This window comes from Neofelis nebulosa, chromosome 16 (assembly GCF_028018385.1).
Source record: "Neofelis nebulosa isolate mNeoNeb1 chromosome 16, mNeoNeb1.pri, whole genome shotgun sequence".
NCBI lineage: Eukaryota > Metazoa > Chordata > Mammalia > Carnivora > Felidae > Neofelis > Neofelis nebulosa.
This window is the reverse complement of record NC_080797.1, coordinates 49,903,649-49,927,584: the sequence shown is the minus strand read 5'-3', so window position 1 is coordinate 49,927,584 and position 23,936 is coordinate 49,903,649. Positions and strand designations below refer to the sequence as shown.

The following is a 23,936-nucleotide window of genomic DNA, read 5'->3' as shown; positions in this document are numbered from 1 at the left end:
GGGCCTACATGATGAAGAAATTTGTGATTCACATAAAAACCCCTAAATAATTTATTATTTTGAGTTATTAGCACCTACTCACTATAACTTATTTATTTACTAAATTCGCATATAATAATGCCTAAAATATAACTTTGTCAGTCTTAGACACGAGAGTCATAGAAAAGAAACAGAGCATATGTAATACTTTCATGTAAAGATGTGAAGTAGAATGAATTTAGAGCCTGGTATATTTAATATTCTGGTTAAAAGTTAGGCCTCCAGAATCAGACTGTCCAGGTCCTAAACCCCAGTTCACACACTTACTACCTATATGATCGTGCGTAATTTTCTAAAACCTTCCTGTTTCTCAGTTTCTTTATCTTTTAAGTGGCACATAGTAAGAGATCAGTAAATGTTAGCTGCTTCTACTACTATGTTGTTAAAGGGAAAAATACCATTTTTGAAAAGAAGCTTCTTTGAATTAGATCATACTTTTTTTTTTTTTTTGCTTTTAAGAGTTAAGTGAGCCGGAAGGACTGGGGCAATATAAGGTATATCAGTTTTATAAATGTAGTCAGAATACTTGAGAGAGTTTTGCACGTGTGTGTGTAGTTCTTATAACTGTTCCTGGGAATTGTTCATACTGTCCCATTATCCTAGGGAAAAGCCTGCCAATGATTTTTCTCCTGAATAAAAAGAAACTGCCGTAGTTCTTTCAGGTACACTCTAATGTAATGCAAACTAATTTCAGTGTTCATTTGCCACAGGAACATCTGAAAATTTTATTATCATATTAGAACAGGGTGACAAATCATAAAGACTTCCTCCTTGAAATGCAGCATCAAAATTAGGACACAGATTGTGAAACTATTTTAAAGAAATTCAGGGTATAAGTGCATAAAAATTCCCTGCAAGTCCATCTTCATTCTTTTTGTTAACCAGATTTCATCCCCAAACAAATAAGATACATGGATCTTACTTAGGAACTTATAGTGAGCAGTTTTTAAATGCTAGATTCAACATATGACAGATTTCCTTTGTAGACTAAACTTAGAATTAGATTCCATCTTAGGATAAATTTCTCATTCTAAGTACAAAGAAAAGAGTTTTAGTATGTTAATAAAGATTGAAGTTTTAGCATGGAAGTAAATAAAGATGGAGTAACAAATGTTGTATGTTAAATAAGAAAACTCCATTCCTTCACCGGCTTATATGCTCCTCAAATTTAAGCAAAAGCACTTGTCAACCAGAAATGATTTGAGGTTGAAAGAAGATTAAAAGAGCCAGATTAAAGAAAGGGATATATGAAATATAGTAGACTTTTAAATCATTGCCTGTCTTTTAGAAGACTGCTTTGTGGTTTGTTTGATGCCATCGTTAGCTCACAAGAAACTCGTTTTTAGTCACTTATACTGGCCTAAAAGATCCTCCTTTAAAATACGTTCCTTCACTAGTGGTGCATGTTTTTCCCATTAAGATCTTAATGAAACCTCAAATTAAGGCAGCAAAATGAATATAAATTTGACAACTTCTAGCTTGTTTATAAGAGCTTCTTTGTTTTAACAGTTTTTGCTGTTTTTCCATGCTATTTAGCATTCAACCGGAGGATGTTTTTATTTACAGTTCCGAAATAAAACGTTATGCCAAACAAATATTTTTATAGTACTTCCAGTTGCAGGTTAACATTTGTGTTTTGGAAGAATATGAAATTTTTATAGTTCCTCTTAAAATGTAATGAACGCTTCATACAATTTTTTTTATTACTTTCAAGTTGCAACCTTTGTATTTAGCTAAGATTTTGCTTTTGATAGATCACAGTTTCTGCTAATTCTTCATTCTTTGATAAACTGGTTTGTTTTTATTCATGCAGTTGCAGTGAGTCAGTTTAAAATAATGTCTTTCCTTTTGATAACAAAATAAACTTGTTGGAAAGTTATATAGGCCGTCTTCGACATTTTAGCCATCTTCTACACTCTGGGGATTGTACATCCTCCAGGATATATGAGTTTGAATGACTGTATAAAATACTAGAAAAGAATCACACATATAATACTTCTTTAATATAGAAATTTTAAGAGAAATAGTCATTGTGAATTGTTAAAAATGGATTTTGCTTTCAGTATTACAAATAAGTAACAAGTATTTATTGAGCTTCTAATGTACGTGTAGTATTATGTTTAAACTGCTGGTATTTTTGAATTGCTTATCACAAGAAAAAATATATACATAGTAGTGTGGACAAAAGTAGCCCATTTGGATATATCCCATACTCATAACCTGTATTTGTATTATATAAGGTTAAGTTAAAGAAGAATTAAAACTTACATATCAAACTATATTTAAATTTTAATTAGTGCTGCCTGAGAATATTCAATTTATATATAAATACTTTATTTAAACTAATCTTGTTCTTTTGAGAATCTTTAAAATATTAGAAATTCGTTTTTGAAAGGAAAGATTTACATGGAGGGGAGAATCTTCTTATTTGTTAAGTTTACATGAATCTGTTAGAGCTTTAAGAATAACTTGTGATAGAATAATTTTAGGTATATTATTAATATCTTTATTTGAAATAAAATACTTTCAGTTTCCCTCTTAGTTCTTCTTTTAGAAAATAAAGTTGAGAGTGAGAGAAAACTTCTAAATTCCTTTTAAAAGTTCAATCACAGCGAAGAATATAAAGAAAGATTTTTCTTCTTATCTACAAAGACACCATACCACTTGTAATTCTTACAGCAATGTTGTGTCCAACATTTAAACTGGAATATCGAGTGTACCCTTATGTTCTAGAAAAGGAAAGAAACGGTGCTTCTATCTCAATTTAGCTCTTTCCATGCTTGTGTCCTTCTAACCAAGGCACAGAACGTCATTGCTGCTTTTCATGCCTTCCGCAGATACTCCATTTGTGCCCTGTTCTATGGGACATAGTAGATTTATCCAGATGGACATAATTTTTCTGTAATTTTAAAGCAGATATTATTAGTTTGCTTTTTTTTTTTTCCTCTTTGCAGTAGGGTGTGGAGAAACAAAAAAGGCAAGAGAAATTCAATATGTTAATCTGATTGGATTATATAATACAGTAAAAGCCAATGGGTAACTTCAGTAGTCTCTATAAGTATTTTGGAAGATGTCATAGTGTTAATGTCCCTAGAACTTCTGATGGCAGTGAAAATGATTCTCACTTAACAGTTAGATGGTTAAGTCTCTCAAAAAGGAGTGACAAAAAGGTAAACTCCAGAGTTTTAAATTTAGTACCTTATTTGTTTTGGTTTTTTGTTTCTTTGTATGTTTATTTTACTTTTTATTATGTTGTTTTCTTGTATAAAATTTAGCAAATATGATATTCTATGATCATTATTGTGCCCGATATGGTGAAAGTTGAATTTACTTCATTTTTCTTTTACATACTGCACACAAATTAAGCCAAATTCTACTTTTAATTTTTGAACATGTTATTTATGATGGGCTCAGGAGAGTAAAGAGCAAGAGTTCCCAGTAGAAAGGAGTCCATCATAAGCTCTATCAGAATGCTTTTTTCTGATTTAAACCATAACCAACACAATTGAATTTCTGGACACCATATACATTGAAATTTTATTTTTTATATCAAGACAATTTAATACATTGATAAATAAATGAAGGAAGGCTTCAAACACCCAGAGGTATTCTTTTTAAACTTGCAAATGTTTTTTTGTTGTTTTTTTTTAATTTTTTTTTTTTTTAACATTTATTTATTTTTGAGACAGAGAGAGACAGAGCATGAATGGGGGAGGGGCAGAGAGAGGGAGACACAGAATCGGAAGCAGGCTCCAGGCTCCGAGCCATCAGCCCAGAGCCTGACGCGCGGCTCGAACTCACGGACCGCGAGATCGTGACCTGAGCTGAAGTTGGACGCTCAACCGACTGAGCCACCCAGGCACCCCAAACTTGCAAATGTTTTGTAATGGGATTTATTAAGTCCTTTTCCCAGAATAAAGGGAGAGGTTGAGAGGAAGAAAGAAAAAAAAAAGGTAGTAATGGAATACTTTTCTAAAACGGTTGGGTCACCAATATAAAGTGAACATGATTTACAAGACTAATACTTTTATCTTTTGTTCATTCCACGTATGTTTCACTTTTCAGTGTTTTATTTTTCTGCCAACAGAACGTTATTTTGCAATAGAAATATTCTGGGTCGTTTTGGAAAAGTTCATTTCTGCTTCCATCCAAAATTCCTGGTGTTGGTCTTTTTAAAACTTAGGATAAAGAGCAAAGTTAGTCAAAATTAAATTTTCTCCCTTTAGGTAGGAATACTTTCTTAATAGTAACCTTTTCTTCAAATTATTTCTCCTTTTAATTTTTCTGAAAGTCTTCTAGACACATGCATGTTTTTATGTTGTTTTGTTAAATACCACAGTCATTCCAAATATAGATTGATGATAGAAATGACTTGCTATGAATATATACACCAAATATGCTCTATCCCCAGTACACAGCACTATACCATGTACAAGGTAGCAAGTTATTCTCAGGGATAAAAACTCTTTTAATCACTTATTTAACAAAAACTTTTACTAATATGATTTATTAAGACCCTATCAGAAGAAAAAGAAGAAATAAGGTCTAAAACTTAAAATGATGATTCTTTACATAATTTTAAGCATACTTTTATCATAAGATACTTACTCTCTGCAGCAGATGAGTTTGTGTAAGATAATACCATGTTGATGCTTTTTAGTTGTGTGCTGAGCTGCTGAGTTATGTGTAATATTATGGAAGCGTAAGAAGTTTTAGCTTTTGTCATGGACTGAATAGACAATAAGCTAAAAAACACACACAGAATATATTTTTGCATGGCCAAAGATTAAGTTGATATCCTACCATATTTCTACTCTTTATTACTGTGTTGTGAAGGTAACTATCTGGCCTGATAGCAACTATTTTTTAAGTCTGTTCAGTAGGCACATTTTATCTGTACCATAGCCTCTCTTAAGAAGTGTCATGCTGTTCACTTGTATTCTATCTTGTTGCTTACCACATGCTTAAAAAAAACAAAACAAAAATAGCATCCAGTAATTTGCAAAGAGCTTTGAATTTGTCCCTGTGAAAGCTTATTTGTACATTGTAGTATTATTGTTCCCTGATGGTGATTCTAGTAAAAACACATAGTCACATAATTGGAAACACCTTTCAACAAATTATGGAATTTTTTTTTCTCTCCTCCTCTCTTCCAACCTCCCCAAACTCTTAAGGGTTAAAAATGACCAGAGGAACTAAAAGATGCTGGTTATAGGAACTTACTTGCTCTGATAACTTGCACTGAACTTGATAGCAGTTCAGTGATGGAAATAAAGGCTTTGAAGTAGAATTTGGACTCTAAGGTATTCCAGCAGAGAGCATCATAACCAGAAGGGATAAGCTGATGTTGGTTACCCAGATATGGAGGAAAGGTACATGTTTGTTCTGGTGTAGGTCGGGGTGGAGCAGGGGGTGGGCTGGTGTCTTCTTTCCTGTTGGTAGATTATTGTAGTTGTGGCAAATGCAACAAGGAAGTTGTGAAACTGTTTGTAGAACCAGATTCATTTCCTCACAGAAAATTAAAAAAAAAACAACAAAAAAACATGTCTTTATCCCCTGTCAGTGGAAGTCTGACTGTGACTGGTATGATTTTTATGGGTGATGATGTGAAGTGATTAAGAAATGTAAATGATGGAAAGAAGAGGCCTTTTCATATATGACAATGTGCATTACCATAGATTTGGTACAAAGGGAGAGACCAAAAAGACCAATCACAGTTGCCTCTGATCCAAGCTTTTTGCTTTCCCTAGCAGGAAGATGTCAGAGCTGAAGGCTGGGGAAATAAAATATGCGGAAGCCTATTTCAAGTGTCATGTGGACCTGGAAACTGAGATAACCAAAGCACAGTCTGATGTTTTTGAAAATTAGGTTAAGGCTGTGTGCCATATAGAAGACAGTTAACATTGTTGACTACCATAATATGGGAGGGGCTTGTTGAGTACCATAATATGGGAAGGCACTGCCCTGATTGCTTTATGTACTTTTCCTAATATAGCAGTTCTTAAACCTGAACATGCACTGGAATCTCCTGGAGGGCTTGTTTAAAAAAAAAAAAAAAAAGATTATTAAAAAAAAAAAAGCACAGATTATTAGCCCCACCCTCAGAGTTGGGGTGTGGCTTGATGAATATTTGCATACCTAAGAAGTTCTCAGGTGGTACTACTAGCCAGGGAACAAACTTAGAGAACAAATACAATAAAAAAAAACGCTTAAAATAACCGTATGATGTAGGCATTACTATTTGTATTTTACATATTAGTAGTCTGAACTCTAAGAAGTTAAATACCTTAACCAAAATCACCCAGCTAATAAGTGGCAGTATCCAGGTTTCTTCCTGACTCCAAAACCCAATCTTTCTCTACCTAATCATACTTTATTAAAAGATAAAGAGATAGAGGATAGTGAACAAAAGAAGGTAGAAATAATGTTATTTGACATTGGAGACTGACTAGCAGAGTAGGAACATCAGAGCTCTGGTGTCCCAGCTGGGCTGTGATCTTGACCAATATGCAGCAAGGCTATTTTCTGGTGTATGAATTAGAGAAAACCTTACCATTGTTTATCTGAGGTGGTCAGCAGGATTGTCAGTGAGTTTTGAGGAAGTCTTTGCCAAGCCAAAAGAGTCACAGAAGATGAAAGGTTGATATTAGAAGTTGATGGTATGAAAGCTAAATTGGAGAAAACAAGAAAGCAAGTACTTTTTTATGGTAGTTACATCAGTTACTTAATGTGTCCTCAAATATGTGAAGAACAGAACAAAAACAGACACATCATTTTCACAGACCCTTGAAGAAAAAATAAACAACAAATAGGCAGATCAGTGAATATTGCCCTAGAGCACTGGATCTTCCCATTCATTTTCTCACCGTGCATAGCATTGTGGCTGAGACCATTTGCAGGGTTTCATTCTGTATCATCTCGTTATTTTCACACATGGTGTGTGCTTTCAACTGTATCATCTCGTTATTTCCACACATGATGTGTCAATCCCACATCTTATATATCAAAATGAAATGATAAACTATTTTATTATTGTGAGATGTTTATGTTGATTCTATTGTTCTTTAAAATCTCCAGACAAATGTCATTCATCTGAAAAGAAATGAGTTGGATTTCACCAGCACATAAGTCAAGGAGTTAATTTTTATCATTTTTATAAGTTACTATTCTCATAATACTTTGGAATTTTGAACTAATTTTACTTTTACTGCAGAACGCAATCTCACGCTGCCAATTATCACTTAAGGCAAAATGCATGTCCACATTGAAGGGTTTGAATACTTAGGGTAGAATTTTGAAGAAAATATGTCACTGTCTTGAGGTCTGTGATTCCATCATGGTAATTTTCTTACTATAATTTTATTTTTTAAGCAAAGTTAAACCACCTCCACAAATTTCACCCAGCAAATCAATGGGCGGAGAATTTTGCGTGGCTGCAATGTTTGGGACGTCCAGATCGTGGTTTGCAAATAATGCAGGTCTGAAAAGGGAAAAAGGTATGTAGTTTACTGATGCTTAAATTTGCCTTTAGTAAAATTCATAGTGGTTCTCCTTGAATAATCTTGGACCCAGTATTCTCTAAATCCATTTTCCATTCAGTTAGCATATCCATCCTCAACTACTCAAGCCTCATGGAGGAGAAAGGCTATCCTCTCACTATAAATGTGAAATAAACTTTTAGCCCATCTGAATGTTTGTATTTTGTTTTGTTGGCCACAGTCTACCAGTGTCTTCAACATTGTTAATTCCATACCATTATACATTTTTTTTCCATTACATTTTTGACAAGCTAATTTCATTACATTGCCTCTGAGGTGTGGAAAGGAAAACCCTTGTTATCCCTGTTTTAGAGACAAAGAGCTTGAGATCAGCGAGTTTAAATGTCTTAGCTGAAGGCACCAGTTAGGAGGTGATAGTATCAGAGTTTGAACCCAGGTTTTCTAAAGCTCAGTCTTGACTTTAAAAAACAAACCAAAAACTACCAACAACTTTGTCGTGTTATAAATTAAGATAAAAAGAGTCTCCCACTCAGAAATAGGAGTCCTCTTTTACAGTAACCATTGCTTCTTTGAATTTATATAGTTTTTTTTTTTATCCCTACTTCAGTCACCAAGATCAGTACCTAAAATTTATATAATTATAGTTTTAGTGTATTATTCCTTCTTGTGTAGAAGAGTGCCTGCATTCATGGAACAGGTATTTAATGTTGAGTGTTAAGACTTTGTCTTTATTATTTTAGCACTATTAAAGTAGGTCAGAAACTGAGTTGTTAGCGAGGCACTTTTCTGCCGTGTTCCACAGGCTGTATTGTTCTTGGCAAAATGGCTCTGCTTTACACTTAATACTGGCAGTCAGACATCAGCCCTCTCCCTTGTTATCGCCTTTCTGTGACCCTTTCCTTGGAAATAGGATCTCAGGCACAGCAGGTTTCTTGCCTAAGTGGGAAAGGATACAGTAAAGTATGCAGGCCTTCCATTTTCTTATCCCATCTTTATTTTTTTGTTACCTCCTTAGTTTTAATGATGCTATCAAAATGACTTTTTGTTACTAGTTAAAACCCTCCGTGAAACTCGATTTCAAATGCTTCTCCCTTCTGTTCTAATTACCCTTTTAACTTACTACTCCTTTATGTCTGACTGACTGGTCGTTAGCCATTTTCTCAAATCAGCTGTAATTGATTCCTCTGGCATGGAGATAAGGTGACCCACCCAGCATTCATGAGTGATTTTATATGCTCCTAGGTTTACTGTAAAACCCAAGATAGAGGACTAAACCTGTTTTGGTCGTGAGGACATGTGTACTCCTTATAAAGTCATTTGATTAAATCCATATTCAGCACCTGACCTTAAAGTATGAGTGGTCTTCATTTACTATAGGGGCCAGTGATCCCATGGAGAGGAAAGAAGAAAGAGGATTTGGGGGGAGGGGGAGGACTTGCATGTTTTTCATTTGTTGATTTTAATCCAGATTTAAAAGACAAAGTTTTCTGAGAGAAAGTAGAGGAGAAGTTAGGCTAATTTAGGCATACAGAGAGCCTCTCATGCAGTTGAGTTAGTACATCCCTTGTAACTAAATCTTAGTCCATACAATGTTCCTTTCCAGTCAGTCCTTCCCTGTCCCACCTGATGTCATTCATTTTTTGTAATGTGGAACAAATTACATTGCAGACAAATACAAAAAACTGAAATATTGTTTCACTGTATTAGAATTTTGGTATATTTTCAACATTCTTGAAATTAATTGCTTAAGATTTAAAAATATTTTGATAGCACAGAGATTCTCATATTCATTAGCATCTACTTCCAAGAGGCAACCTTTAGGCAGGGAGCAGGCACCATGTAAAAAATTTCCTGCTGTATTTTCTCTCAACAGCCTCAGAAAGGTCTCTTTCAGCCTCTGAAAGGTCAGTAACTTATAAAATTTATGCTGTGCTACTTTTATGCCATTATCACACAACCAGGTTCCCTTTTTCTGTTTGTAGATCAGTCCAAACAAGTTGTCGTTGAATCTCTCTACATTATTAGCTGCTATGGGACCTTAGTGGAGCACATGATGGAGCCACGACCACTCAGCACTGCCCCCAAGATTAGTGATGACACCCCACTGGAAGTGATGACATCACCTCGAGCCAGCTGGACTCTGGTTAGGTTAGTACCTCCTTCCATTGTTTTAGTGGCTTTATTGAAGTATAAAATATTAAAAATGTACAGTTTGATAAAGTTGACATATGTATACGTCTGTGAAACTGGCACCATAATTAACATTATAAAATATCCATTGCCCCCAAATGTTTTCTTTTGCCTCTTTGTTGTCTTTCCCTCCTGCCCCTCTTTATCCCTACCTCACCCACTGAACCCCAGGCAATCACCGCTCTCTGCAACTAGAGATTAGTTTATAATTTCTAGAATTTTATATAAATGGAATCATAGTGTGTGTACTCTTTTTTGTCTTACTGCTTTTCACCCAGCAAAATTATTTTGATCCATCTCTGCTGTTGCATTTATCAGTAATTCCTTTTTTGAGATATAATGTACATACAATCCATTTAAACTGAATTTTCAGTAGGTTTCCCTACAGTAGTGTACCCATCACCACAATCAATTTTCATCACCTCCAAAAAGAAACTCTGTACCCATTAGCGGTCACTCCCCACTTTGCCCCAACCCTTCAGCTCTAGACAATCACAATTTACTTTCTCTTTGGATTTCCCCACTATGGACATTCCATATAAATGGAATCATACAAAATGTGACCTTTTACATTTGGCTTTATTCATTTAGCATAATGTTTTCAAGGTCCATCCATGTTGTAACATGTGTCATTCCTCTTTATGGCCAAATAATAGTCCACTGCATGGATATACCACATTTTGTATCCATTTGTTTAAACATTTTGTTTATCCATCAGTTGATGACATTTCTGCTTTTTAGTTGTCATGAATTATGCTGCTAAGAACATTCACATACGAATTTTTGTGTGATCATATGCTTTCAGTTGTCTTTACTGTATGCCACCTTTTGAATTACTTTGTCCTTGCATCTTTGTGTTATGTTTTCTAGGACTTAGGTTGTTTTCTTTCTCACAGATAGAGCTTTATGCTTCCTCTGTTTCCATTCTCATGTTCACTGAAAATAGAGAGTACATTGGAACAGCCATTAAGGGGACTGGAAACTAATATAAATAGATTGGAAGGTTTCCTTTTAAAGTGATTCCCCAGGATATAATGGCTAAGCACTGTAGAAATGTTTATTAAGAGTCAGAGTCCTTCTAAAAAGTACGTGATCATTAGAATCTTTATAAGCAAGTATTAAAGAGGGAGAAATAAAATCTAGAATAATACCTGTTCAATTTAGTGTACAGTGGTACAGAAGAGGCAGAAAAAAATTTGTCCTGACAGGTACGGAAGGAAACAGACAAAAATGGATCTGAAAATAAGCCTCTCCTTTTGACATTTAAAATATTCTTATATTGATTTTGGGAGGCTCCAGCATTCTTACTACGACTTTACTGGACTAGATTGATCTGATCAATATCTTATTTATCAAGCTATTTAGGAGCAGGCAGATCTAATTAAAATTACTGCACTATCGTTGAAATAAGTGGCTTATTTTGGAACTCAAATACTAATTAAGTCTGTAATAAGTCAACCATTAATTTAACTGCATGGTGTTTTTTAAAAACCACTTTACCTGCTTTATTTTATCTTAAAATATACACATATTCTGAATAGTGAGCTCTAACAGTTGTCCAAAATGAAGTAAAATTAGAACTACTTAGTTTTGACATTTGAATTCTACACTCCCTCTCTGTCCAGTGCTTTGAATGTCTTGTCTATGCTGTTAGTAGGTCTTCTGCCATTAAACTAATATCAGCTCTACTTAACTGTATGACTCCCTGCCACCTTTTTATTCTTTTTAAGCAGATGGCCTTGTATTTCAGGTTTCAGCACTCCAACAAGTTCATTTTAATGATTGCAAAGATAGTGTGAGTTTATATCAGTGTCTATAAGTGGTGACAGTGATGGTGATTTACATCTCATCTATTAAGCTTAAATATTAATATTCTTCTGCTGTTTCCTTAGAACTCCTCAATGGAATGAATTGCAACCACCATTTAATGCAAACCACCCTCTGCTCCTCGCTGCCGATGCAGTCCAGTATTATCAGTTCCTGCTTGCTGGCCGTAAGTAGTTCTCATTGTTTTTTATTTTCCATACAGTATTTTGAGATTTCATCTTAAAATGCTGACTTTTAATGCAGCCATGCATATGACCACTGGCCCATAGGCTGTAAACAATCAGATTGAGGCAAATAAGAAATTTAATATAAAAGTAAACCATAAGCTTTAGCACACATTAAGTATGCCTCTATTCATATTACTTGGCCATGAGATATACTCCTGCAATTATATAAGTTCATGGGGGGTATATCTGATGGTCTCCAGAGTTTTTATTTTTTTAATTAGGTTACTAGGATATAATAAACCTCATAAAACTTGGTATCTGTTTCTGACATGAAAAAAAAAGCACTTCTCACCGTGAAAGTATCAGCAGGTTTTTCTTTTTGTAGGATTTTACTTGGAACGATGAAGCAATGATTGCAACTCCATGGGGTATTTATTTGTTTACTTTCATATCTAAGCCCTAACATTTATAGAGATTGATCCACGGTCTTTTTTCGCGTAAGGGAAAAATGTACAGTGAACTGGAAACAGCGTTTTTTGCAGGGGAGACATAGAAAGACAGTTTAGTATTTATTATCCAGTTTATGTTCATAGAATTAAAAATTCTTTACAATTATAACTTAATTTTTTAGAATTGACTGGATCCTTAATTTCACTTGATGGCTATGAGCACTGTATTTTTAAGAAACTTCCTAAAGAATCAACATTGACATGCTTTTAATGGAGTTTTGTTGTATTGAACTTACTATCTTGCCTGGCTGTTTTATGCAGCATGAAGTAAAATAATTCTAAAACTATTCTATTTTATGTTTATAATGTGTTACATATTACACTGGAAACAGAAAATTTACTGACTTTCCTTGAAATTTCTGAAACTCCATAATTGTAACAAATAGTTGGCAGCCTTGCTCTCTTATAAAATTGAACTCACTGATTCTTCCAGCATGTATTTACTGAGTGACTTCTATGTGTCAGGCACTTGTGATTTAACATGAAGAATATGTTGCTTCACTAACGCAGGAGACAGGCATTTAATAAAGAAGTAAAATAAAATGAGATGGGTATATTAGTGAACTGTGAGGGCAATGACTTTAGTTGCTAAAGCCCTCACAGGGGGGTGTGGTAAGTCATTTTCAGGTTCAAGAAGCAGAAGATATAAAAGTTGTTAGGTTCTAGGTTATTGAAGCATGTATTTAATTTTTATCATTTGAATTGGGAAAAAAATGTAATTTGTATAATATCACATGAAAATCAGGAGAACATTTTCTCCCTGCCTCTCAACAGTGGTGAAAATAGTGTTGAATTAAGAAGAGTTGACTCAGAATTAATAATGGTTTTCTTTGTTTTGTTATTCTGATATTTTGTTATTTATTGTGTTCCATAGACAAATAGTAACAAGTCCCAGATATATAAGACAAAGATAGGGGCATAAACCAAATGCAGCTCTGTCCCTTGATTTTTGTGTCCTGGCAAATTAAGCTGATTGACATTACTTGATTTTAACAGCTGTAAACACCTTTGTCTAATTCTTCGAGTTACAGAGATCCCCAGGTGCACAGTTTAAGAACTACCACTATAGGCAGTAGCAAACCACCAAATGTTTTCAAGCGTTGGAATGACACCATCAGAACTGCATTTTAGAAAGATCGCTCTGGCAGTGTTGTAATGGGAGGTTCAGAGGAGGGGAGGGGTGTGGAGGCTCGGTAACCCTGGAGCAAGGTGAGATGGCTTTAATTATGTCTGTATTACAGAGAAGACAGGACAAACCTGTGAGATGTTGCAGAGTTGGAATAGAAAAGAATTAGAGATAATTTGTAAGAAAGTAGTCACTGATGATTCTACAGTTTCTAGTTAAAATATGTAATATAAATGCATTTCATGTTAGACCATTCCAGATGGACTAGCTTAGGCCAAGGATAAAAAGGCCCGAGTTCCAGTACCAAACCACCTCTCAATAATTTGATAAGTATAAAATATTAATAACAACACTTGCTCTTAATAAAGGTGTTATTATGGTCAATGAAGGGATGCTGAAGTTCTGTAAAAACTGTAAAACAGTTTAAGCACCACTCTTTATCTTTGTTTCTTGTCTCAAAAGTACTGAATTCCAAATAATAGACTTCAGAGAGTTAATAATGAAATACCTATTCTGACTATGCAGTACTGGCCATGTTGTAATATCTGTTTTCCAAATGGTGAATATAACTAATTTGTTTTCTCTGATTTTGTGAAATGTCACTGTAGATATAATTTAATAGGGTATAAAAACACCTAGGAGATAAGTATTTTTGTAATAATTATTATACTACTTCTTTACATTGATGGTAGGGACACAGAATTAGCTTGATTTTAAAGTCCTGTTTTCTTACACAAAGAAAGTCTGTTTGATTGAGAGTCCTTGGACATGCCCATGTATTACAGGACTGAAGCAATTAAATATGCAAAAGATGGACATCGGCGTCAGAGGAATAAAAGCCTGAAATAACAATTGGTAAAAGCAATGCTGGAGCCAGTTTAGAGAGAATGTCTTTACCTGCCCATCTGTTGGCTCCTTTATGCAAGTTAGAGCCTCATTAAGAAGACATTCTTATTACCCTCTTGCTTTCTCTCCAATTCCTCTTACTGAAACCATTTGAGAAGATGTTGTGACCTTTTAAAACACAAGGATACCATACCTGATGCTGGGAAGCTTTTGTTTTACCTAACCATATTGGAAATTACCTCTTATTTGCCAACTTGAAAAATTGATAAACATATTACTCAAAGTATTTTCAGATATAACCATTTGGAGGAAAACTCTACTGCAAACGTCTCAGATGTTACACGCATTTTCTTTGTTGTATTTGGATCTGTGAATCAAGTGAAGCAGACTTGTACAAACTCCGGAAATTATAATAATAGTAGACAAAGTATGATGTAAATGGAAATGGGAAAGAGACTTTGTCTCAGGGAGAAGAGAGTAGGAGAGCAGGATGTTTAGCAAGGAATCCCCACTCCCCTTCCAGCCCTGTAATCATAATAAGTACACTGCTAGTTGATAAACAAAGTTCTGCATATGTGGCAAAAGGGTGACTGATGGGGGAGGAGAAGAGAAACCTGCCTGGAACACTAAAGACTTCTCACCTAACATTGAACTGAAGGAAGCAAAAACTCCAAATGCTGTGTTCTTAACTGTAGTCACATTTCCCACCTGTATTAATTGAATGGGAATGATGCAAAATTGAGGTATTTTGGTCTATCAGAAATTGAATCATACCAGAATGCTCCTTACTCTACAGAGGTGGAGATGTCTTCTTTGTTATTAGGTTGAACCATAGGAAATTACCATTTTGAGTAAGTAAAACAGAAGTCAAATATCAGCAAATTCAAATTGTTTGAGTACACTGATTAATTTAAATGTGTAAAATGAATGTACAGTTGGTAATCTAATCTTGCAGTATGGCTCAGTAAAGGTAAAAGTCAAGAATCTAATATGAAAAAAATGTTTTGCTTTGGTCATAAGAAATCTTGGGAACAGTTTATAAAAAGATTATAGCAGAGGAAATTAGTAATTTTTGTGTTAACACAAAAAAAATTTTCTCCCTTCAAAAAAATTGCATACTGTAGTTACCTTTTCTGAAATAAGCACTTTATTTCAGTGCATTACTTTGCCAAAAACAAAGATAAGCATTAGAAGAGACTAACAAATATCATCTTGCTTTGAATATGACCCCAAAATAGACAATAGCTTTTTCTTTAGTCTGCTTCAGTGCTTCCCAAATTATAAATTAAAGATAGGACTTACTGAGTTGATTTGGGAAAGTTTTATTTAGGGGAAAAATAATGTTTCCTCCTTTTCTTTCAGGTAATTTGGCAGCAGCAGTATTTTTAAGTTGCTGACATTAACTAGCTTTATTGGGGGGAGGTCAGACTTTGAACTTCTTTCTGAGATAATCCATGGGTATGTGAGAAGTTCCTCCGTAAGCTTATTGAATTTTCCTGGTTAAATGGGAACAGGAGATCATTCAACAGAAACATAGCCTTGATACACAATAGAAAGGTAACTGGGATCCATAGAACCTCTCTTTGTTTTATTTGGGATATAATTGTTTTCCTCTACCTTTACAAGCATTATAGGAAAGGTGGAGAGAACTTTTGACCATATGGAAAGGAATGAGAAACACAGAAAATGGTTAAAACATATGATATATACTTTAGATATATATGTTTCAATTGGATTTAAAATTTTACATGTGTGAAAATAATGTTTTTATTGGGTATTTCTCAAAGTTCCATTTGGGTTGTACCATTCTTCCTGAAACAACAACAAAAAACAGAATATATAAAACAACTGTTTTCAAGTTACTGAATACCAGGTATTGAAAGACAGTGGTTCCTGGGGTGCCTGGGTGGCTCAGTCGGTTAAGCGTCCAACTTCGGCTCAGGTCATGATCTCACAGTTTGTGAGTTTGAGCCCCGCATTGGGCTCTGTGCTAACAGCTCAGAGCCTGGAGCCTGTTTCAGATTCTGTGTCTCCTTCTCTCTCTGCCCCTGCTCTGCTCATACTCTGTCTCTCAAAAAGTGAATAAACATTTTAAAAAGAGAAAGACAGTGGTTTCTGAGAGATGGGAAACAAACGATGCAAGCCTTACAACTGCCTCCATTTATTGCCTTGAAAGAGTTTCTGGGCTGTGCTGCAGTGGGGGGGGGGGGGGGGGGGGAGGGGGGATCCATGTGAAATACAGAGAGAGGACACAGAGCTGAGAGTCCAGTAAGACCAAGGAAGAGCATCTACCAGCAAAGTATTATGAGCTATTATCATAAATAAAGTTTACCTGTAACAGCCATACCATTTCATTTATATGTTGTCTCTGGCCACCTAAAAATTATAACCAGAGAGTTGAGTAATAATGACCCACAAAGCACTACCTATTTACTGTTTGCTAACTCCTAACTAGAATTTTCTGTATTAAGCCATCAGAGAGAATGGATCTGCACAGAATGTGAACTCTGAACATCTGCAGAGGGTCCTTCTCTAGTATTCTACACAGTATTGGTGGTTGTAGGAAACCACCAGAAGCCAAGGAAACAACCACCAGAGAGTCCTAGAGGGCACAGTGCCTACAGCTCACACAGGGTCAGGAATAGTGACTCTAAAAGAGTGATTGCAACTGTGTTCCATATGTTTGAAAAGTTAAGCAGAGACATGGGAAATTTTAAAGACTCAAATCAAAGTGCTAGATAAGAAAGCCTACATGTGAAAGTTGTACTGGATAAGATTGAAGATAAATTAGAAATCATGGAAGAAAATACTAGTGAACTTGAAGATAGACCAAGACAAATTGTCCAAAATGAAACACAGTAAAAACAGTATTTTAAACAGTTTCACTGAGCTGTAGGATAACCTGCACTTGAAAGCAGAGTCCCTGAAGGAGGGGTTGTATGACAAGAGAAATAGTCAAAAAATGTCCAGATCTGATATAAATTATAAATTCACAGATCTGAGAAGGTCAATAAATCTCAAGCACAAGAATCTTGAAGAAAACCATACCAAAAAGTACATTATAATCAAATTGCTCAAAATCATTTAGAAAGAGAAAAGTCTAAAAGCAGCTGAAGAAAAAAAAAAGATGTTACATACCTAGACAAAAATGATAAGAATGGCAGATTTAAGTACTGAAAGGAAGCAACTGTTAACCTAGAATTCTGTCCCCCTTACCCAAAAAGATCCTTCAAAAGGAAGGCAAAATAAACATTTTTCAGATATACAAAAAATTCAAAAAATGATCAGCCATAGATATGTTCTGTATGGAATGTTAAAGGAAGTTGCAGAAGAAAAATGATACTAGATGGAAAGGAGTGAAGAACACTGAATGTGGTTAAAACACAAAATATGCATGGTTTTGGGGTAATGATTTATGTCTCTTTAAAATTTACTGTTAACCCCAAAATAGTATCAATGTATTGTAGTCTTTAAAATACACACACACATAATGTATTGTAGTCTTTGTGTGTGTGTGTGTGTGTGTGTGTGTGTGTGTGTAAATGTATGACAACAGTAGCATTGAGGCCAGGAGTGTGGGAAATGGAGCTATTCTAAGGCTTTTATAGCATATTTGAGTGGTATAATATCACTTGAAAGCAAACTTTGATGTATATAATTAAATTTATATAATGTATATAATGAAATGCATGTGATGTATATAATGAAACCAAAAGCAACCTACACCAAGAAAGAAAATAAAAGGAAATAAAGGAAATAAAAATAGATAAGCATGATGATGTAACCCTAAGCATATCAGTACTTATATGAGGTATAAATGGTCTAAATGTTGTAATAAAAAATCAGTTTTTAAAATTGGATAAAAAAATAAGCCCCAACTATATTCTGCTTAGGAGAAACATACTTGAAACCCTGAGTTACTACATTAATATCAAACTACATGAAATACTTCATCCAACAAAGTACGATACACATTCTTTTCAAGTGCACAGCAATGACCAGGATAGACCATATTCTGAGCCGTTAAACAAGTCTCAATAAATTGAAAAACTTTCAAGTCATACAAAGTATATATTCTCTGATCACAATAGAATTAAATAAGAAATGAATAACAGATCTCTGGAAAATCCAGAAATATTTGGAAACTAAACAACATACTTCGAAATAATACATGGTTCAAAGAGGAAATCAAAAGGGAAATTAGAAATTATTTTAAACTGAATGAAAATTACAACAGAAAAGATCCATATCTTAGAATACTATTCAAGAAAAAAAAAAAGTGGATTGAAGTGTAAATATATGCAACAAATTGGCTGAATCTCGAGGACATTATGCCAAGTGAGAAAGCCAGTCTCAGAAGTTTGCTTACTACAGATCTTAAAAGCACCAAGAGAAAAAAAAGAATTCATTTATATAACATTCTCAAAATGACAGAATTCTAGAAATGAATAACAGATTAGTGTTGACCAGGCCTTAGAGACAAAATAGAAGGGAAGATATTGAACATGACTGTAAAGGGTTAGGTCGATCTTTGTAGTGATGGCATAGTTCTGTATCTTGATTGTAGTAGAGGTCACACAAATTAACACATGGCAGAATTTGATAGAACTCTACACAAACATATACATGCCCTTACACAAAATGAGTGTATGTAAAACTGAATATACAAAACTCATGAAATCTGCATAAGGTCTGTGGATTGTACCAATAGCAATTTACTGGTTTTGAAACCAGGTGAAGGCTATACAGAAGACTACTCTATATTATTTTGCAGCTTCTCATGAATCTATAATCATTTCAAAATAAACACTTTAAAGAAAAATAGAAAAAAATGCATGGGGTGGCACTACCTCAGTTTTCAAGAGCAAATTTATAGGACTAAATAATGCCTAATGTTATGAAAGAGAAAGTTCTGAAAGCAATGGCCTCAGCTTCCACATTCAGAAACTAGAAAAAGTAGAATAAATTGAGGCAAAAGAAAGAACATGATGAAGATCAGAATGGAAATCAGTGAAATAGAAAACAAAAACAGTAGAAGAAATAGAAAATATAGAAAAAAACAGGAAAAATCAATTAAACTATGATGTCATGGGGTGGTTTTCTTCTGCTTGGGGTTTATGAGATTCTTGGATTTGTGAATTTATAGTTTTTGTGAAATTTGAACACTTTTATGGAATCATGTGTTCAAATATTTTTTTCTGTCACTTCCCTTCTCTCCTTTTGTGACTCCAGTTATATGTATGTTGACCACCTGATATTTTCCCAGCTTACTAAATTTTTTTCATTTTTAAAAATTCTTTCTTTTTCTCTCTGATTTCGTATAGTATTCTACCTCTTTTAAAAAGTTTATTTTGAGAGAGTGTGTACATGCATGCTGGCAGGGGGAAAGGCAGAGAGAGAGTGAGAGAGAATCCCAAGCAGGCTCCACACCACCAGTGCAGAGCCCAACACAGGGCTTGATCTCACAAACCATGAGATCATGACCTGAGCCAAAATGAAGAGTTGGACATTCAACTGACTGAGCTACCCAGGTGCCCCTCTACATATTTAAATACATTAGGTCTTCTACTCTACTTGGCCTAATCTGCTGTTAATTTCATTCAACATATTTTTAAAATTTCAGGTATCATATTTTTCATCACTGGCAGTCCCATTTGGATCTTTTTTATATCTTTCATTTCTTTCCTCATCATGTGTGTGTTTGAACATATGGAACATTTGTTTTATAATAGCTCTTCTAGAATCCCAGGGTTCTATTTCCTTTTACCACTATGGTGTTTCTTGGAGGTTTTTCTATTGATTGATTGTTCTCCTAGGTCTGGGGTGTGTTTTCTTGCTTCTTTATATCCCTAATGATTTTTGATAAGATGCTGGGCATTTTCAGTTTCATGTTGTTAAGTGGTGGATTGTTCTTTACTCCTAGGATGCATTCATATTACTTGTAATAAATGTGATTCTTTCTATGCCTATTCTTAAGCTTTAATATGGAGGGTTCCAAATTGCCTTTTGCTTAGGCCTAATTTAGTTGTTTTAGGAGATAATGAAAATCAAGTCTCTCTTATGTGGCCAGTAGTGGTAATGTATGATCATAATTATTTTTTAAGCTTCAGTTGCTTGAAACCTGTGTATTATCTTAATTATTATCTTGCATTACACCACTCCTGCAGTTTTACTTCTGACTCTTTTTACTTTTTGCCTCTAACATAAACGCAAATAAGAAAGATATATGTGAGTGACTATAGCACATTGTGATAAGTGCTATGTTGATAGCATGAATTAATTGGTACAAAAGTTCAAAGAAAAAAGAAGTTAGTTATTAGTGGGGCTGGAGAGAAGTGGCTGAGGAGGTTAAATCTCTAGGATTTAGAACTATGTGAGGTGACTGAAGAAAAATGAGGAGGAAAGGATGACTGGCTTGGGCAATAGCTTATGCCATTCATTGCAACATTAACCGAACTATGTTGTCTAGAGTAGGAAAGAGAATTGGTGATTGCATTGTGGCTTCTGTATTGGTACCTGTGGTAATGTTCAGTAGGCTTTTAGAAATAACCCCAAAACTTCCATATGTGTGTTTACAGGTTGCAGCTCCCTTCTGAGTTTTGTTTTGTTTTGTTTCTTTGTTTTTTTTTTTTTGTGTGTGGGGTTTTTTTGGGATGTAATTGGTAATGCAGGTACACTTTCTATGAAATAATCTTATCCCAGCAAGAGTGTAGAAAGAAGCAATAAGGTTGCATTGTGATTCTCTAGATAGTACAACATGTAAGAAGGTGGTATTCACTCTAAAAATCACTCTAAGAGCTCCAACTGGAGCATTACTTTCAAGGAATAGTGTTGCTTTGACAGAAATCTTAGTTTTTTATTATACTAAAGAGAACTAAGTTCTGAGTTTCTTTTGAATAGCTAGGCTCTCTCTTGGTATGTATGGTTTCAAAACATGTTATTGCTTTACTAATCACTTACACTTCAGTAGCACTTTTATTTTAGTCTTTATATATAATGAAGGAGATAGTACCTGAAAATAGTATTGAGATTTATGTTACATATAAAAGTATAAAAATCACAAGTCAACAGTGTATTTAAGATTAGAATCTAGAGATCTGATTCCCAACAGATTTTGTACTGCTGTCCTACCAGCTATAACCATGAGAATAGAAATAGCAAATATTTTCCCTTGTAATATAAAGTCATACTTTTGACTTCAGAATGAAGTTATTTTAGAATTTTACTATCCTATTGTTTTATTGGTTTTACAATACAGTGGTGATATATTTTGAACATATTGATACAAAAAGGAAAAAAATCACTGGTCTTATCTCCTATGGTCATTGTCAGTGCCTCGGAAAAGCAATTAAATATGCAGTGCTTTTCTGAGCTACTCTCTTTTGAATGTGACATTGGATTTAACTTAACATCCTGGATTGCATTGCTTCTGTGGTATGTACCAAGTATGATGGAGGTACTCAACAATATTTCCTTGCATTGTCCATAATAAATATTTGCCCAAGAGTGGGTAGGGTGGAAGGGGAAGAAAGAAATGTTTTTCTCTTGTAGAGGAAACTTGTAATGTAGGACTTATTTAAAGAGTATTTATAGTCTATTGTTGGTCCTTGGGTGTGTCATACTGCTCTATCCAGGTCTGAATATCTGAGGTAGTTAAGAAACCACTTCAGACTGAATTGTATTTGATGATTTCTCTTATTTATACTTAATTTTATCAACTTGACATGTCCTTCCATAGATAATTTTAGTGAGATGAGTGTTTTTCTTCAAGAGACCTCAAGTTTAATATATATTGACCCCAAATTTGGCCATATATGTTGTATAACTTGGGTAACACTATGAAATTAAATACCTTTTCTTCAATGTAAAGATGTTGAATAGTTAAAGGAAACTGCCATCAGCAATCTGCAAACTTGATAAATTATGGATTGAATAGATTAGATTACCCTTTTTCCTTCTTCTTTCTCTTTGTATCTCTGGGAGATATACTTCTTATTGATACCCATATCTTTATGTAGAGCTTCACATTTATGGAATATTTCCTTTGGTTTTTCTGTCACTGCTGATTTATTGTCGAGATGTTTCAACCAGAAGCCCTGTTTGTTACGATGTAATGACCTATATACTCCATTCTGAAGTGAACCTTAGCATTCCTGTCATTTGCTTGAGCATTTACCATTTGGGGAAAAAAATAGTTTACATGTCAGTCCACTTTCCTGTCTTAATTGTCCTTAAATTTGAAACGAAACAAAAGGAAAGTTTTTTTTTAAAGGGCTGTTTTGTATTTTTATTTTTTGTTGTTAATTTTTTTTAATGTTTATTTATTTTTGAAGAAGAGAGACACAGCATGAGTGGGGAGGGGCAGAGAGAGAGGGAGACACAGAATCACAAGCAGGTTCCAGGCTCTGAGCTGTCAGCACAGAGCCCAACACGGGGCTTGAACTCACAAGCTGTGAGATCATGACCTGAGCTGAAGTCGGATGCTTAACTGACTGAGCCACCCAGATGCCCCCCTTGTTTTGTATTTTTAAATGTCCTTATTTTACAGAATTGTAAGTGATACTAGTATCTTAGTGTTCGTTAGGTTGTTTCATGACTTCCTTTTTTCAGGTACAGGTTAGAGTATACATTCCTTTTCATTGACACTATTACTATTTATTATCAGTGGATTGGTAGATTTGACTAGGATAGGACACTGATTCTGATTGGTTAAAGAAAAATAATTTGTAGATTACAAAGCCTCTAGTCCATGAGTACCTTGGCTTCTGATGTCATTTATACTATCCCACCTGAGTTTAAGGTTCATATATTCAGACCCTGATATCCCTGAATGTTGATTTTGTCGGTTGATTAGTGGGAATATAGGGTGGAGGGTATGGGGATATTTCTTTGCCCTTTTCTTCAAAAAGAAGGAGCTAGAGCAGAATGATCTGTGTCTGCTTACCTGCGATAATGTAATGGGTTGATATTGGCAGGAGCTTGTGGTTTGATGTGCCATCACTTCCATCAGTAAGGTTAATTGCTAACAAATGACTAAATGGGAATTTAGGGGGAATGCTACAGCTGTCTGCTATGTTAGTGGTAACAGGAGTTCTGGCGCCATTTCAGGGTCGCTATTTGTGTCTGTCTATCAGAGTTAGAATACAGTTGTTTCTCTCAGTTTCAGCCTTCTCTATAGAATTTCTGTCAATTGTTTGACTCCATTAAGTGTGGAGAGGAAATAAAAGCTTGAATGACCAATCCACCAGGGGCTATGGATAGACCCTTTCTTTGTCCATACCCAGAGCACTGCATTAGGTCTCATTATCCATTTATAATAAGTGACCTTTGCCCCCTGGGTCATTGAAAAATATTCAGTGTGCTTTTCTGACACATAGGGCACCTTTCTCAGCAGACACATGAAACAATGGGACGTCTGGTAGTCTGGAAGACCAATACACATTTTAGGTTTTAAAATACACAGCCTTGTGCCAAGTCACTTTGGCATTTTTTTTTTCTTTGCTCTTTCATGGTTCATAAATGGGTTAAGGGGATTCTAATGTCTGGAAGATAAGTGTAGTTTTCCTTTTTTTTCTTGTAATTCAAAAAAAATTGTTGCCATATTTTTCAGTTTTGTTCTCTAGAAGGGGTTTGCCTTCATCTCTACTCTTGTATTTTCTGATAGAGAAATATAGAGATTTGGATGTAGTGCATGGAGAGAGCTATCATATTTGGAAACTATTTTCCAAATATA

At 34.7% G+C, this 23,936-nt stretch overlaps 1 protein-coding gene across 1 annotated transcript in view; it reads left to right on the top strand.

Moving 5' to 3' along the window:
• BCAS3 (BCAS3 microtubule associated cell migration factor) overlaps positions 1–23,936 on the top strand; it is a 619,018-nt gene that overhangs the window by 301,959 nt on the left and 293,123 nt on the right. The window contains exons 20-22 of the mRNA XM_058702849.1: positions 7,411–7,535; positions 9,521–9,686; positions 11,621–11,721. Coding sequence (XP_058558832.1) covers positions 7,411–7,535; positions 9,521–9,686; positions 11,621–11,721 — 392 coding nt within the window. The remainder of the gene's footprint in view (positions 1–7,410; positions 7,536–9,520; positions 9,687–11,620; positions 11,722–23,936) is intronic.